This window comes from Rutilus rutilus (genome assembly GCF_951802725.1).
Source record: "Rutilus rutilus genome assembly, chromosome: 6".
NCBI lineage: Eukaryota > Metazoa > Chordata > Actinopteri > Cypriniformes > Leuciscidae > Rutilus > Rutilus rutilus.
This window is the reverse complement of record NC_140214.1, coordinates 39,216,505-39,232,324: the sequence shown is the minus strand read 5'-3', so window position 1 is coordinate 39,232,324 and position 15,820 is coordinate 39,216,505. Positions and strand designations below refer to the sequence as shown.

The window sequence follows — 15,820 nt, the reverse complement described above, 5'->3', positions numbered from 1 at the left end:
GCTAAAACCAAACGATTACATTACTTTAAATGAGTCAACCCCATGGGGTTGTGCACAAGATTGTGCACAAGATTACTGTTATAAACATGAGCCTCGTCTGAAACGCAAAGGGGGTGGTGTTGCTGTAATTTATAGTAATGTTTTTCAAAACCACTAATAAATCAAGTTTTAAATATACTTCTTTTGAAGTGTTGGTGCTTAATGTAAAAATATATAGTGTAAATGATAAATCACGTTTGAGATTTGTGCTGGCTACTGTATACAGTCCACCAGGGCACCATACAGACTTAATCAAAGAATTTGCGGACTTTCTATCAGAATTAATATTGACTGCAGATAAAGTACTAATTGTTGGTGATTTTAATATACACATAGATAATTAAAAAGATGCTTTGGGATTGGCATTTAAAGACATTGTAAACTCTATTGGATTTAGACAACACGTGTCAGGACCTACTCATTGTCATAATCATACTCTAGATCTAATATTATCACATGGAATAGATGTTGATGCCGTTGAAATTCTGCAGCAGAGCGATGACATCTCAGATCATTATCTAGTCTCATGTAAATTACATTTAGCCAAGGCTGCAAAGCTGACTCCGTGTTATATAAATATGTTAGACCTATCACTTCTGCCACTAAAGATTGCTTTATTAATAATCTTCCTAATCAGTTCCATCATCTCAGCATCCCGGATAGCTTAGAAGAACTTGACATTGCAACAGAAACTTTTAACTCTCTCTTTTCCAGCACTTTAGACACAGTTGCTCCGTTGTGCATAAAGAAGATTAAAGAAAATAGTCCAACGCCGTGGTACAACGAGCACACTCGGGCCCTTAAGAGAGCAGCCAGAAAAATGGAGCGCAACTGGAAGAAAACAAAACTAGAGGTATTTCGCATTTCATGGAAGGAGAGCTCGATTACTTACAGAGAGGCTTTAAAAGCTGCTAGATCTGCTTATTTTTCAACCCTATTAGAAGAAAATAAACAAAACCCTAGGTATTTATTTGAAACAGTGGCTAAACTAACGAAAAAGAAAGCTTCAAACACAGAAGGTTCCAAGCAGCACAGCAGTAATGACTTTATGAACTTCTTCACTTATAAGATTGATAATATCAGGGATAAAATTATAACTATGCAACCGTCTACTACAGTATCGCATCAGGAAGTGCATTGTAGTCTCCCTGAGGAAAAATTTGATTCATTTATTGCTATAGGAGAGGAAGAATTTTGCAAACTCGTTAATTCATCTAAATCTACAACATGTATGTTAGACCCTATACCGACTAAGCTACTGAAAGAGATGCTCCCAGAGGTCATAGATCCTTTTCTTAATATCATTAATTCGTCTTTGTCTCTAGGATACATACCAAAAACCTTTAAGCTGGCTATGATTAAACCGCTTGTTAAAAAACAGCAACTTGATCCTACAGAATTAGTCAATAACAGGCCGATCTCGAATCTGCCTTTTCTGTCAAAGATATTAGAAAAAGCAGTATCCTCACAACTGTGTTCCTTTCTTGAAAGAAATTATATCTGCAAGGATTTTCAGTCCAGATTTAGACCGTACCATAGTACAGAGACAGCTCTCGTTAGAGTCACAAATGATTTGCTCTTATCATCCGATCGTGGTTGTATCTCTCTATTAGTGTTACTTGATCTTAGTGCTGCATTTGACACCACTGACCACAACATTCTTTTAAATAGACTAAAAAACTATGTTGGCATTAGAGGAATTGCAGTAGCATGGTTTAAATCATACTTATCTGACCGTTATCAGTTTGTAGCAGTAAATGAAGAGATGTCTTATCGATCACAAGTTCAGTATGGCGTACCACAAGGCTCAGTACTATGACCGCTGCTGTTCACTCTGTACATGCTACCCTTAGGAGATATCATTAGGAAGCATGGCATTAGTTTTCACTGTTATGCTGACGATACTCAGCTGTATATTTCATCAAAACCTAATGAAACTTACCAATTCACAAAATTAACGGAATGCATAGCTGATATAAAAAATTGGATGACTAGTAATTTCCTACTACTAAATTCTGAAAAACAGAGATTCTAATTATTGGACAAAAAACTCCCACACGTAATAACCTAGAATACTGTCTAACACTTGATGGCTGCTCTGTTAAGTCTTCGTCGTCGGTTAGGAACCTGGGTGTGCTCTTTGATACCAATCTTTCATTTGAAAGTCACGTGTCTAGTATCTGTAAAACCGCATTTTTCCATCTTAAAAATATATCTAAATTACGCCATATGCTCTCATTGTCAAATGCGGAACAATTAGTTAATGCGTTCATGACATAGAGGCTAGATTATTGTAATGCTCTTATGGGTGGTTGCCCTGCACGCTTAATAAACAAACTACAGCTGGCTCAAAACGCAGCAGCTCGAGTTCTTGACAGAACCAGGAAGTATGACCATATTAGCGCGGTTCTGTCAACACTGCATTTTCTCCCTATTAAACATTGCATATATTTTTAAATTTTGCTGATTACTTACAAAGCACTAAATGGTTTAGCTCCGCAGTACTTGAGCGAGCTCTTAACGCATTATAGTCCTTCATGTCTATTGCGATCTCAAAATTCCGGCCAGTTAATAATACCTAGAATATCAAAATCGACTGCTGGCGGTATATCCTTTTCCCGTATAGTGAATGGCAGTTGAGTGCACTACATCAGCAAAGAATTCGGACGCTGACATAATTATCACGCGCCAGAGAGCTCAGACAATTTGTCATAAACATTACCTACCCATCTTTAATATTTCCTTTTTTTGGCTGTATGAATTGTATGTAACAATTGTATGTATGTATTTTTCACGTTTATTGCGTTATTTGATAAAAAAAAAAAAGATAATAAAAACACTTGCTTGTCATATTTATTTACTTTTTACATTTATATGTGAAAATAAAAGAGAACAAAACACTACACAACACATTTGTTTATTCAAATATAGATATAACGGTATATATAAATAAATAACCAGGCGTCTGGTCTTATAAATGATTGTTTTCTAACTTGCGTGCACCGTTGCCATGGTGACATTTTTGTTTATTTTTCATTCGCGCTCTATCGCCTTATTGTGTTGGATTGTGGGAAATAGTGTCTCAGCAAGTGTACTACATCCTGGCTGTTTCTCAATTCCAAGAACGCAGAGAACGGACTTGTGTTCTCGTGGAGACCGGTCTTGCCAAGCTTCCTTGGAAGAACGAACTCGGAACCGGCCGCAATGACTTCTGGGACACCAGGCGAGTACTAGCTCAAGTCTGCATTCGATGCATCCTCGGTATCAAGAACACATCCGGGTTCTTTCATGCGTCCTCTGTACTTGCGTTCTTGAGAATTGGGTCTGAACTTCGACGGTTAATGATGACGTAAAACGAGAACACAAGGACGCAAGATCGCTGAAGAACGCATATTGAGAAACACCCCCTATGTACACTCGAATTCAGAGAGGATTGTGGGTAAAAGTAGTGAAGAATGTAGGGAATGATGTCGTTCACTCAGAATTCGGACACCACTACAAAATGGCCGACACCCTAAATAGTGCACTATATAGTGGATAGGGAGCGATTTCAGACACAGCTCTTGTCATCATGGAGAGCGCAGTTCACGGTTGCATAGCAACGACAGACGCCACAGGAGAACAAGCGCTTGTGGAAAGGAGACAGCGGCGCGCTCGCGCTTTCCACTTGTTTTTACACATCTAATGTGCGTTCCATTCGACAGGGTCCATACGCAGTGTTCCCTGAGCACGGTATATCAGTTGAAGTGGACTTCACTGACAATAACCGCTCATTTGAAACGCCCTGCAAATGTTATCAAAGAAAGTCAACGACGGAGTCGCGCAGATTATCATATAACATAAATATATATAGGACTACATTCATATTTTATTTTTTATTATTATATTATATATTTACAATTATATTGCACTATTTTACAACTATCTAAAATATAATCACTTTACTTCACAAACTAGCTAAGCTGGCTGCATTCACTGAGGTAAATTATAATCATCAAAAATAGTATATGTAATATTCACAACAATAACCGTTAAAAATACTGTCATTTGTATAACAATGGCGAAATGTATGAATACTTACACACATACGTAAACTCCTCCATCGTTAGTTATGACCGTTCTGACTGGTGATGACGTGGTGCGCGAAATGACAGTTGGGTGATCATCGCTCTCCACTTCCTGTGAAGTGATGTATCGATGTTCCCTTATTCCCTATGCCGTGTGCAGTGCCCTTCGAACTGAACATGTTCGCTCCCTTCGGATTAGAATCTAACTTAAGATGGCGGAAAACCCTGTGAAGTCCACTTCGCAGTCCACTTATGGTCAAATGGAACGCACCTGTTGATTGAGCATGTGACTGCGCATTTCTCCTTGTTTTCTATTGTTATGAGCATTTCCCGTGCGCACAAACACAGCCACAGACAATGAATTGTTTGTTCAGTTAGCGAAGAAGAGCATGATGTATTTTGTATAAAGTTTTTTTTTGTTTGTTTGTTATTAACTGCTTTGAGAACTGGAAATGCACAATTTATGCATACAAATCTGTATTAATAAATACAGATGATAATTAAATTAGACCAATGCAAAAAACGAAATTCATGCCTGCATTTATTAAGACAAACCTAGTAAAAACGAATGCAGTATACACTGACTTGGCAGCTCTGTGAAATGTAATACAACAGTGCCACCTACTGTCTAAATGCATTAACATTAAAAGTCTGAGGAAACTCTTGCATAGACATAGGTAAATGGGTTTGTCTATTAGCCTGAAATAAAAATAAATAAAAATAAAAACACAGATCTTGTGCTTCCTCACATTGGAGTCCCGAGTTCATGAACAAAGTTTGGTTTCGATACGTGACAGTGTTCCTGAAATATGACCTACTTCCTGTTTTGGCGACTACGCCGCCAATTTGGTTTGGCTGTGACAGGCAAATGCTTCCGAAAATCAAAAATCCTTCTAGTAACTTTTGTGAGGCTTAGTCCAAGGATCATGTACGTCCAGTTTCGTGAAGTTCGGACCAAATTTGTGACCTGTGAAACTTTAGTTTCGCTTTCTGTTCAATCCACTATGGCGGACGAACGACATGGACTTGTGATGTCATCTTCGCGAGCAACTTACACCGGTACTGACCGTACGTTTTAAAGTTGGAATGGTGTCTGTCTCAAAGGGCCTAGGCGCAGGAGCTGGCCAAAATTTTTCTCCCGGGAATAATAATAACTAGAAAAATGCATTTCCGGAGGAACTGCAAAGTGTGCTTGCTCGGGTGCGGTTCACTGACGTTAGCAGGTAGTGGATAAGGGTGCGTTGAAGTTTGCTTCATGTGAGAATTTCGACAATAGTACTTTTTTCAAGATTGTGCAAAAAGGTGAAAAGTTATGGCATTAAGAGACATGTCTGCAATGTAGACTAGTGCCAATGGCATTGTTTATGTGGCTTGGTTTTTGGTTTTGAAATAATTGTTTATGAATATACAGCAGAGAGTGGGAGTGTTTTGGGGGATGAAATAGTATTGAAAAGAAGTTGACAGTCTTCATTTACTGTATCCAATAAGCCAATACAAAACTCACCCAGCTGTTCTGTGGTTGAGTGTTCTCTTTGATTAGGAACAAATTTACTATCTCAAATTAAGGTCTACCGTAATTAGCGCGATGCTTTGATTGCTGCTGTAAAGATGGTTGTCATCACCTACACAGAAATGCTGATTTTTATACTCTACCGTCAATCCTCATATTGTAATTAAATGAAGAACAGTTTCACTGTTAGCTTACTCTAGCGATGCAATCGCAACAACATGGGTAACGCTGTTTGGCCTTGCCTTACTTTATATGACATATGCGCCATATGCTAGAGTTACACATCTCGCTGCCATTTCAGGGCTTGAATTTCGGTGCGGGAATGTGGGGATTGCGCATAATTTAAACCATTCCCGCAAGGTTAGCTTTTATAGTGCGATAAATTACCGCACAAATATATTCGCTTCATCCTCAGAGCAAATGATTAAAAAATAAATTCACAGATGCGAGAAAAAAAGATGTCAAACTGTCTTTTATTTTCGAATTTAATTCCTCAATCAGCACTGGACCGGCATTTTCTGTCTTCCGCTGACCCTGGCCGTAGACAGATCATATGTCTCACGCTGTCAATGCAGTGGTCTGCGTTGCTGATCTTATTCACACTATTGAGTGTAAGTGCAGCATTCTAACATTGAGTCATAATGAGCTGTTTGTGAAGAAATTATCCGCTTCCAAATTATGTCATTTTAATCACGAAATTGAAACATTAAAAAACAATTTGCTCTTTATGGTGTGCGAGTGATAGAGCGCGGCAGCAACGAACCAACTGATCAGCTTGCAGCGTAACAACATTGAATGCTCGGCCGAGCAGCTGACAGGGTTTCTGCAGGGATCTTCAATTTAAATTTAATGCCTTTTTAATGCCTTTTTTTTTTTATGCCATACACGACCCATGACTAACCACGGATATTATGTATGTATGTATGTATGTATGTATGTATGTATGTATGTGTATGTGTATGTGTATGTATATGTATATGTATATGTATATGTATATATATATATATATATATATATATATATATATATATTAACTTGATTAATCACACGTTTTTTCCGCAATTAAAACACTTACATTTGTTTAGGCTTATATATTTGATAATGTAATCATTTCACAGTTAATCTACAAATGAGTGTAGAGACAACATAAAGGCCAGTCTCACTTATACTAATACAGCTATTGATATCTGGATAAAAATTATTTCTCCCCCCTAATTTTAAACATTAATTATAGCCATCCAACATTACAGTGTAATTAAAAGCTATCAAGTTTTTAACATTAGGCTTAAAAAAAAAATATGACAACTTTTAATTTAAGTGAACTTAACAAAATTGTGGCAAAATTGTGTGTTATTGTTCGTTCGCGCGAAAGAGGACCGTTTTCTGGTGCACAGTCTGTGCGCACGATCTGGCACGCGTCTTTCTCTCTCTGTGTGTGTTACATAGACAGGACATTCACAGGCAGCGCGTTTAAAAGCATTTACATGAATAAGAGCGGGATCATATAATGTAATGCTACCCAAGGGATGACAAAAATGAACGAATGCTGCGTTTGCGTTAAATATTTTAACGCGTTAAACTGGACAAAAATAATATCATGCGTTAACGCGTAAAAAAAACGCAAAGTGAGCTTCAACAGCGGATGTCGAGCTGATGAGGGAACGTTACTACACAAAGTTAATTGCTTTCTGCCTTTTACCGTCGACCTGTGGCTGTCAGACTGCATATGAGATTTTACCCCATTATAGAGCTGGTAAGTCCCGCCCCCTTCGCTAACCCCGCTGGACCTCTAGGTTGAAAAATCGTCAATGCAAGTGAATGGGAGAAAATAATTATTTTCTGGTCCCATTTGAATTGTGCCATGAATGTGAACATATGTTGTCTGTGAATTTTTTATATAATCTTTCGTGTGAAGAATGCTACAATTTAGCAGGTAGAAGTTTGATACGGTTAGACTTTGTGTGAGAGCACTTTGTGGACTACAACTCTTCGCTGCTTTCGACGCGTTTGAAACGTCACCACCATTCGCACAAGGACACTAGCTCACGGATCCCGCTAAACATGACTGTGTCTTTGGTGGACTTCACCGCCTTCTTTCAGGGAGAGGACAAAATCGTTAAGATTGGCGAAAACCACAGGTAAGTCAACTTTATGGGGTGACGTCACATAGGCGACATGTAGTCTTTCTCGTTATGTCTTTTCCACAACTGCTAGCCGAAGAATCATACCATATACTGTCAAACTCGTAACATGAAAGATTATATAAAAAATTCACAGACAACATATGTTCACATTCATGGCACAATTCAAATGGGACAAGAAAATAATTATTTTCTCCCATTCACTTGCATTGACGATTTTTCAACCTAGAGGTCCAGCGGGGTTTTACGGAAGGGGCGGGACTTACCAGCTCTATAGCTACCCAATTTAAATACCTTTTTACAAACGCTGCAAAATCCTTCTTTATTTTGACCACCAACCATGTTCTAAATTGTTTGTCTTCCATGCACTTTCCCAGTTTTCTGGTCTAGTTTTATTCCTGTTGTTCCTGCTGTCCAAAATTACTCGCGCCACCTCCGCAACTTTGCTCTGGCCGGAGGCAATCACCAAACTGTTTCCGCGTGTTTTTAATCACACTAACGTACATATTTTGCGACGACATCAGCAAATAAAAAATTATTAATCATGAAGACTATTCAAATAAATTGATAATATAACATTTTCTTCAAAACCATAAAAAAAATTTAATGCCTGTAGGATTACAATTTAATGCTTTTTAATGCCATTTAAGGCCTTAATTATCGCAAAATCCATTTAATGACTTTTAATGCTTTTTAATGCCCCGCGGAAACCCTGGCTGATCATAGCTGTACAGGGCGCCTTATTATTTTTCATCTCCATAAATATATCTAGTAGTAAAGCTAATGCAAGGGCTAGAAATCTATTAATCTTTTGCTGATACTTCCTTGTCATCATGGAGATCGGAGTTCATGGTTGCATAGCAACGACAGACACCACGGGACAGCAAGCGCTTGTGGAAAGGAGAGAGCGGCGCGCTCGCGCTTTCCACTTGTTTTTACACATCTAGAGAGACGTTGTTGATTGTTTGAGCATGTGACTGCACGTTTCTCCTTGTTTTCTATTGTTATGCCAGCATATTTCCCGCACACACAAACACAGCCACAGACAATGAATTGTTCGGTTAGCGAAGAAGACCGAATGTATGATGCATATGGCTAATAATCTTTAGATCCCCCCCATGTGACCCATGTAAGCGGTGGAATTCCCTCCCAGTTTAAAAAACGAAATTCAGGCCCTGCATTTATTAAGACAAACCTAGTAAAAACGAATGCAGTCTATTCACTGACTTGGCAGCTCTGTGAAATGTAATACAACAGTGCCACCTACTGTCTAAATGCATTAACATTAAAAGTCTGAGGTGAAACTCTTTTGCATAAGTAAATGGGTTTGTCAATTAGCCTGAAATAATTTTTTTTTTTACAAAATTCAGATCTTGTGCTTCCTCACATTGGAGTCTCGAGTTAATGTACAAAGTTTGGTTTCGATACTTGACAGCATTCCTGAAATATGAACTACTTCCCGATTTCGTTTGGCTGTGACGGGCAAACGCTTCCGAAAATCAAAAATCCTTCTAGTAACTTTTGTGAGGCTTGGTCCAAGGATCATGTACGTCCAGTTTCGTGAAGTTCGGACCAAATTTGTGACCTGTGAATATTTTGTTTCGCTTTCTGTTCAATCCACTATGGCGGACGAACGACATGGACTCGTGATGTCATCTTCGCGAGCAACTTAAACCGGTACGGACCGTACGTTTTAAAGTTGGAACGGTGTCTCTGTCTCAAAGGGCCTAGGCGCAGGAGCTTGCCAAAATTGTTCTCCCGGGAATAATAATAATAACTAGAAAAATGCATTTCCGGAGGAACTGCAAAGTGTGCTTGCTCGGGTGCAGTGCACTAACGTTAGCAGGTAGTGGATAGATGCGAGATGCGAGAAAAAATGCGAGAATGCGAGAAAAAAGATGTAAAACTGTCTTTTTTAAAAAATTTAATTCCTCAATCAGCGCTGGACCAGCATTTTCTGTCTTCCGCTGAGCCCTGGCCGTAGACAGATCATATGTTTTACCCTGTCAATGCAGTGGTCTGCGTTGCGCTGATCTTATTCACACTATCGAGTGTAGGTGCAGCATTCTAACATTGAGTCATAATGAGTTGTTTGTGAAGAAATGATCCGCTTCCAAATTATGTCATTTTAATCACGAAATTGAAACATTAAAAAACAATTTGCTCTTTATGGTGTACGAGTGATAGAGCGCGGCAGCAATAAACCATCAGCTTGCAGCCCAACAACATTGAATGCTCGGCCGAACAGCTGATCATAGCTGTACAGGGCGCCTTATTATTTTCCATCTCCATAAATATATCTAGTAGTAAAGCTAATGCAAGGGCTAGAAATCTATTAATCTTTTGCTGATACTTCCTTAGCTGTGTCTGAAACCGCTCACTCGTTCACTAATCCCTACATAGTGAATGGCAGTTGAGTGCACTACATCAGCAAAGAATCCGGACGCTGACATAATTATCACGCGCCAGAGAGCTCAGACAATTTGTCATAAACATTACCTACCCATCTTTAATATTTCCTTTTTTTGGCTGTATGAATTGTATGTAACAATTGTATGTATGTATTTTTCACGTTTATTGCGTTATTTGATTAAAAAAAAGATAATAAAAACACTTGCTTGTCATATTTATTTACTTTTTACATTTGTATGTGAAAATTAAAGAGAACAAAACACTACACAACACATTTGATTTTTCAAATATAGATATAACGGTATATATAAATAAATAACCAGGCGTCTGGTCTTATAAATGATTGTTTTCTAACTCGCGTGCACCGTTGCCATGGTGACATTTTTGTTTATTTTTCATTCGCGCTCTATCGCCTTATCGTGTTGGATTGTGGGAAATAGTGTCTCAGCAAGTGTACATCATATGAACACCCGAATTGAGAGAGGAATTTGGATAAAAGTAGTGAAGAATGTAGGGAATGATGTTGTTCACTCAGAATTCGGACACCACTACAAAATGGCCGACACCCTAAATAGTGCACTATATAGTGGATAGGGAGCGATTTCAGTCACAGCTCTTGTCATCATGGAGAGCGCAGTTCATGGTTGCATAGCAACGACAGACGCCACAGGAGAACAAGCGCTTGTGGAAAGGAGACAGGGGCGCGCTCGCGCTTTCCACTTGTTTTTACACATCTAATGTGCGTACAGTGCGTTCCATTCGACAGGGTCCATGCAGTGTTCACTGCTCCCCTACTCCCTGAGCACAGTATATAAGTTGAAGTGGACTTCACTGACAATAACCGCTCATTTGAAACGCCCAGCATGTTATCAAAGAAAGTCAACGACGGAGTCGCGCAGATTATGATATAACAAATATATATAGGACTACATTCATATTTTATTTTTTATATATTTACAATTATATTGCACTATTTTACAACTACCTAAAATAAAATCACTTTACCTCACAAACTACACTGTAAAAAATTTGTAACACTCCCAAATCAAAAATTTCAATTGACCGATAACATCTAAATTTTTTAATTGGCCCAAGTGAAAATCTTTACATTTAATTTTAGAATTTACAGAATTTCACTTGGGCCAATTGAAAAATTTAGATGTTATCGGTCAATTTAAATTTTTGATTTGGGAGTGTTACAAATTTTTTACAGTGTATAGCTAAGCTGGCTGCATTCACTGAGGTAAATTATAATCATCAAAAATAGTATGTAATATTCACAACAATAACCGTTAAAACCCTGTAACACCCCTTGTTGTAAAATTACAACGTTACATTTAACCATCCTTAAAAACAATCTGTTATATATATTATTTTTTTTTACCACATTTACATAGTCATTGGGTCCTATTGTTTGTCCTCACAATGCTATTGGATAGAAGAAGTGTTTATAGGTCCGGTCATCTGGCTATGAACTCACTCTACCTGCAAACTTCCCGCTGAGCTCATCTTCTTTTTTTGCATGACTGGATTGGTCAGGATTAAAGTAAGTAAAATTGCTTAAATATTTTTTTGGGTGTTTATTTCAATGTCTAGAACATGTACATATTTAGTTATTTTGGAAAACTTTCATCAAATTTGATTTAGAGCTTGTTATGTCTATGTTGTAATTCTACAACGTTTGGTCAGAGTGGTAGTCAAAATAGCCTGTGCACCTTACACATTACATAAGGACACTGCACTTTTCAAATGATCACAAATTGGAAAAAAAAAAATGTAGTAGAAATGTAGTGTTACATGATTCATTGTAACTAAGCTCTAAATGTGTTTTTCTGTTAATTTTTTACTTAGTTTAGCTTAGACCATTATTAAACACATGAATAAATTGTATGGGATATTTGAAACTTCAGCATCTATAGCAGTATTTGAAACTCCCTGTATCTTTGTAGTTTTTTTGTTTGTTTTTTAACTTCTAAATGATCCTGAGCCATTTTTTCTCAGTGTAGCCCAAGCAGCAGTTAGTAGCATTAGGAGATCGAAAAACAGATTCTGAATGTTCTGGTATTCTTGGGATGCCTGTTGCATTGTCCAGGGACAGGTGCAAATGGTCTTGAATGTGAACCTGTAAGTGCTCTGGGGGGATGCATGTGTTCTTTTAGTATGATAAGTAGAGAGCATAATAGGCTGCAATAGACAGTATTGTTTGAATGTAGTGAAATGTTGATTATCACTTCATTGAAATTATAATTATATAAAAGAGTGATTACCACTCTTCCTGGGGGGATGCATGTGTTCCTTTAGTATGATAAGTAGAGAGCATAATAGGCTGCAATAGACAGTATTGTTTGAATGTAGTGAAATGTTGATTATCACTTCACTGAAATTATAATACTTATGGGCATGCTAATGGGAATACTTAGATCTCTACCCACATGGTCTACCACCCTGTCTATTCTTTCAGTTTATCTACTACAATGTAAGACCCATATGTATTATTCACATATTTAACTTCATTATTTTTTACTTTTTCCATTTCAGAATGCCACCAGCGAAGAAAGGTCTTTTATTCAGTGTGCAGGATGTGATTGCTTCAGTCCAAAATGGAGAGAGCGATTTTGAAATGGACTCAGACGACACTGATGCAAGTGACTCAGAGAATGAAGATGCAGGTGAAATGGACAAAGAAAACACCAACCCATTGACTGCCCAGCCAATGATGATGTGGAAATCAAGCCCCAACCAATTAAACACACTGTGCCCCGGGACAGGTTTCGCTGGCTGAAAAAGGATTTTATCAGTCCCAATACCGTAAATATTTGTTTCCAATATTTTTTATTAATAAATGCTTATTCATAAAACTATGATTGTTGTGTGGTTATTACTCATGATATATACTGTTATGGGGCTAAGTAAGCAATCAACCCTGCAAATGAATGCTTAAATGTTCTGTATATCTGTTCAGACAAAGTGAGTACAAACACAGAAGTTCTGCTCCCAACAATGCCCAATGTTGCAAATTTACAACATTTTCCTAAAAACTTACTAAAACGTAAAAAATCTGAAAACTCTTTCATTTCTACATCAGAGGCCACCTAAAACAATATCTGGGAGGTCAAAATTTTTTTTGCTCATTTCTTTCTATATCTGGGTCTTACAGGGTTAAAAATACTGTCATTTGTATAACAATGGCGAAATGTATTACTTACACACATACGTAAACTCCTCCATCGTTATGACCGTTCTGACTGGTGATGACGTGGTGCGCGAAATGACAGTTGGGTCTGTGATCATCGCTCTCCACTTCCTGTGAAGTGATGTATCGATGTTCCCTTATTCCCTATGCTGTGCGCAGTGCCCTTCGAACTGAACATGTTCGCTCCCTTCGGATTAGACTCTAACTTAAGATGGCGGAAAACCCTGTGAAGTCCACTTCGCCAAGTCCACCAATTTTTTTTTTTTTTTAAATTATCTTGTACATCCTCACATTGGAGTCTTGAGTTAATGTACAAAGTTTGGTTTCGATACGTGATAGAGTTCCTGAAATATGACCTACTTCCTGTTTTGGCGACTACGCCGCTGATTTCGTTTGGCTGTGACGGGCAAACGCTTCCGAAAAACAAAAATCCTTCTAGTAACTTTTGTGAGGCTTAGTCCAAGGATCATGTACGTCCAGTTTCGTGAAGTTCGGACTAAATTTGTGACCTGTGAAAATTTAGTGTCGCTTTCTGTTCCATCCAGTGTGGCGGACAAACGACATGGACTCGTGATGTCATCTTCGCGAGCAACTTAAACCGGTACTGACCGTACGTTTTAAAGTTGGAACGGTGTCTCTGTCTCAAAGGGCCTAGGCGCAGGAGCTGACCAAAATTTTTCACCCGGGAATAATAATAATAATAATAATAATAATAAAACTTAAGAAGAACTTTCAGCAAGCACACTTAATAAATGCGTCATCCAGCACTTCTGAAAATGCACTTCCGAATGCGTCTCTGTCCCCAGCACCTCTGTTACCCACCCCTTTCTGAGCAGACATAAAAGAAACTGAAGCATTCTTTCTGTATAGTCACTCAGTTCCTGACACAGGATGAATCTGCAGGTCTCCGTCGTTCTTCTTTTCATTTCTCTCACTGGAGGTGAGTGAGTATTGAAATGCATTATTTGCCAATCATACTGTAGAGCGCTAACTCAATGTCTCTCTCTGTCTGTAAGGTTATTCTCTCAAGTGTTACTCCTGCACATCTGCTTTGACGGGTTCCTGTGAAGGAAAAGTGGAGACATGTGCAGATGGAGTTTCTAAATGTTCAAACACAAGGGTGGAACAATCCATTGGTAAGTCCAGTATAATGTGGAAATCTGCTGGAGAGAAAGCATACTTGTTAACTGCTAATCTTGGAATTGTTTTATTATTTTATTATATGGACATGTATGTTTTTTTTTTTTTTACAGGTTTCACTAAGGTGTCCGTCACAACTAAAGGTTGCGCACATGAATGTGTACCAGGGACTTTAAAGCTATTTACTGGAGGGACAGTGACTAAGAGCTGCTGTAACACTTATCTTTGCAATGCAGCAGGTATTGGCCTTTGTTTGATCATGCGCTAGCAGTTTGATTTCATCCACAGTAACTTAAAATGAGGAAATTATACAAACAATAATTCAATATGAACAAGTGATTGTTAATAAGCAGCACAATATCAAAAGTTGTCAAAAATAGTGTAAAGCTATAGCAGCATGAAAAGGAGAAGCTTATGAATTAGTCTAGGACTTTCAGAGTTTTATTGTTTTTTAAAAACTGTGAGAAATTGATCAACAAGGAACATGCAGTTTTCATAACTATTATTATCAATATTATTATTATCATTCTAAGTATTAGTAGTGGAGTGTTAATAATACTAATTTCCTTCCTGTCTTGATTAGATGGAGTGTATAAGGGAAGCTTCCTCTTGCTCGTGTCTCCTCTGCTCTTCTACTTCCTGTTTCACTGAGTCCAGCTGAACTTCAGATTCTACAGCAAAGACCATCAAACAAACTCAATATGATACACAATCTGAATAAAGCTTGTCTGTTGCTCTGCTGTTATTAGGTTTAAGGAACTGAAAATATGTACTTCTTTAACATTAAAAAATGACTGCATTAAAACTACCACATGACTTTTATTTGCATAAAGGAAAAGTTATTGTTTGTTTATTGTTTATTGTTTATTGTAAAAAGGATCCCCATTAGCTGTCACCAAAGTGAAACGAGCTAGTCTTCCTGGGGTCCACGACAAAAAAGAAATCACATAATGTTAATATAAAAACAGTAGCACTATAACATTATATACATCAATACCACATCATCATAAATTAGTCTGAATAAATTATTACAGTATTACATTCATAGAATAAATATGTCCTTTCCTTACTCACAAATTTAAATAGTGCATTCTCAGATGGTACAGATGGTAAAAGAGTCTTTGCCATTCATTTTACGTATATTCAATGGGCAATTATTCCAATGATTGATGGCACGATAAATAACAGTTCTCTTTAAAGCATTTGATTTTGGGCGTGGTAACATCATCAGGCCATCATCCGCAGACCTAGTCACATGAGAATGTACCTGATCACACCTAACGATTTGGTTATATAAAAAAACTGGTTGAGAAGAATA

The 15,820-nt window shown here is 37.8% G+C and overlaps 1 protein-coding gene across 1 annotated transcript; it reads left to right on the top strand.

Moving 5' to 3' along the window:
• The first annotated feature begins 14,206 nt into the window (after nt 1–14,206).
• Nucleotides 14,207–15,350, top strand: LOC311292794 (prostate stem cell antigen-like). The gene is made up of 4 exons (XM_084412607.1): nt 14,207–14,302; nt 14,379–14,498; nt 14,616–14,741; nt 15,086–15,350. The coding sequence occupies exons 1-4, from the start codon at nt 14,254–14,256 to the stop codon at nt 15,151–15,153; spliced, it is 363 nt and encodes a 120-aa protein (XP_084268733.1). The 5' UTR covers nt 14,207–14,253; the 3' UTR covers nt 15,154–15,350.
• The last annotated feature ends 470 nt before the right edge of the window (nt 15,351–15,820 follow it).

Coding starts and splice junctions, on each gene's coding strand:
- LOC311292794 (XM_084412607.1), top strand. CDS start 14,254: ATGAATCTGCAGGTCTCCGTCGTTCTTCTTTTCATTTCTCTCACTGGA. Junction 14,499..14,615: donor AAGGGTGGAACAATCCATTG/GTAAGTCCAGTA, acceptor TTTTTTTTACAG/GTTTCACTAAGGTGTCCGTC. Junction 14,742..15,085: donor TTATCTTTGCAATGCAGCAG/GTATTGGCCTTT, acceptor TGTCTTGATTAG/ATGGAGTGTATAAGGGAAGC.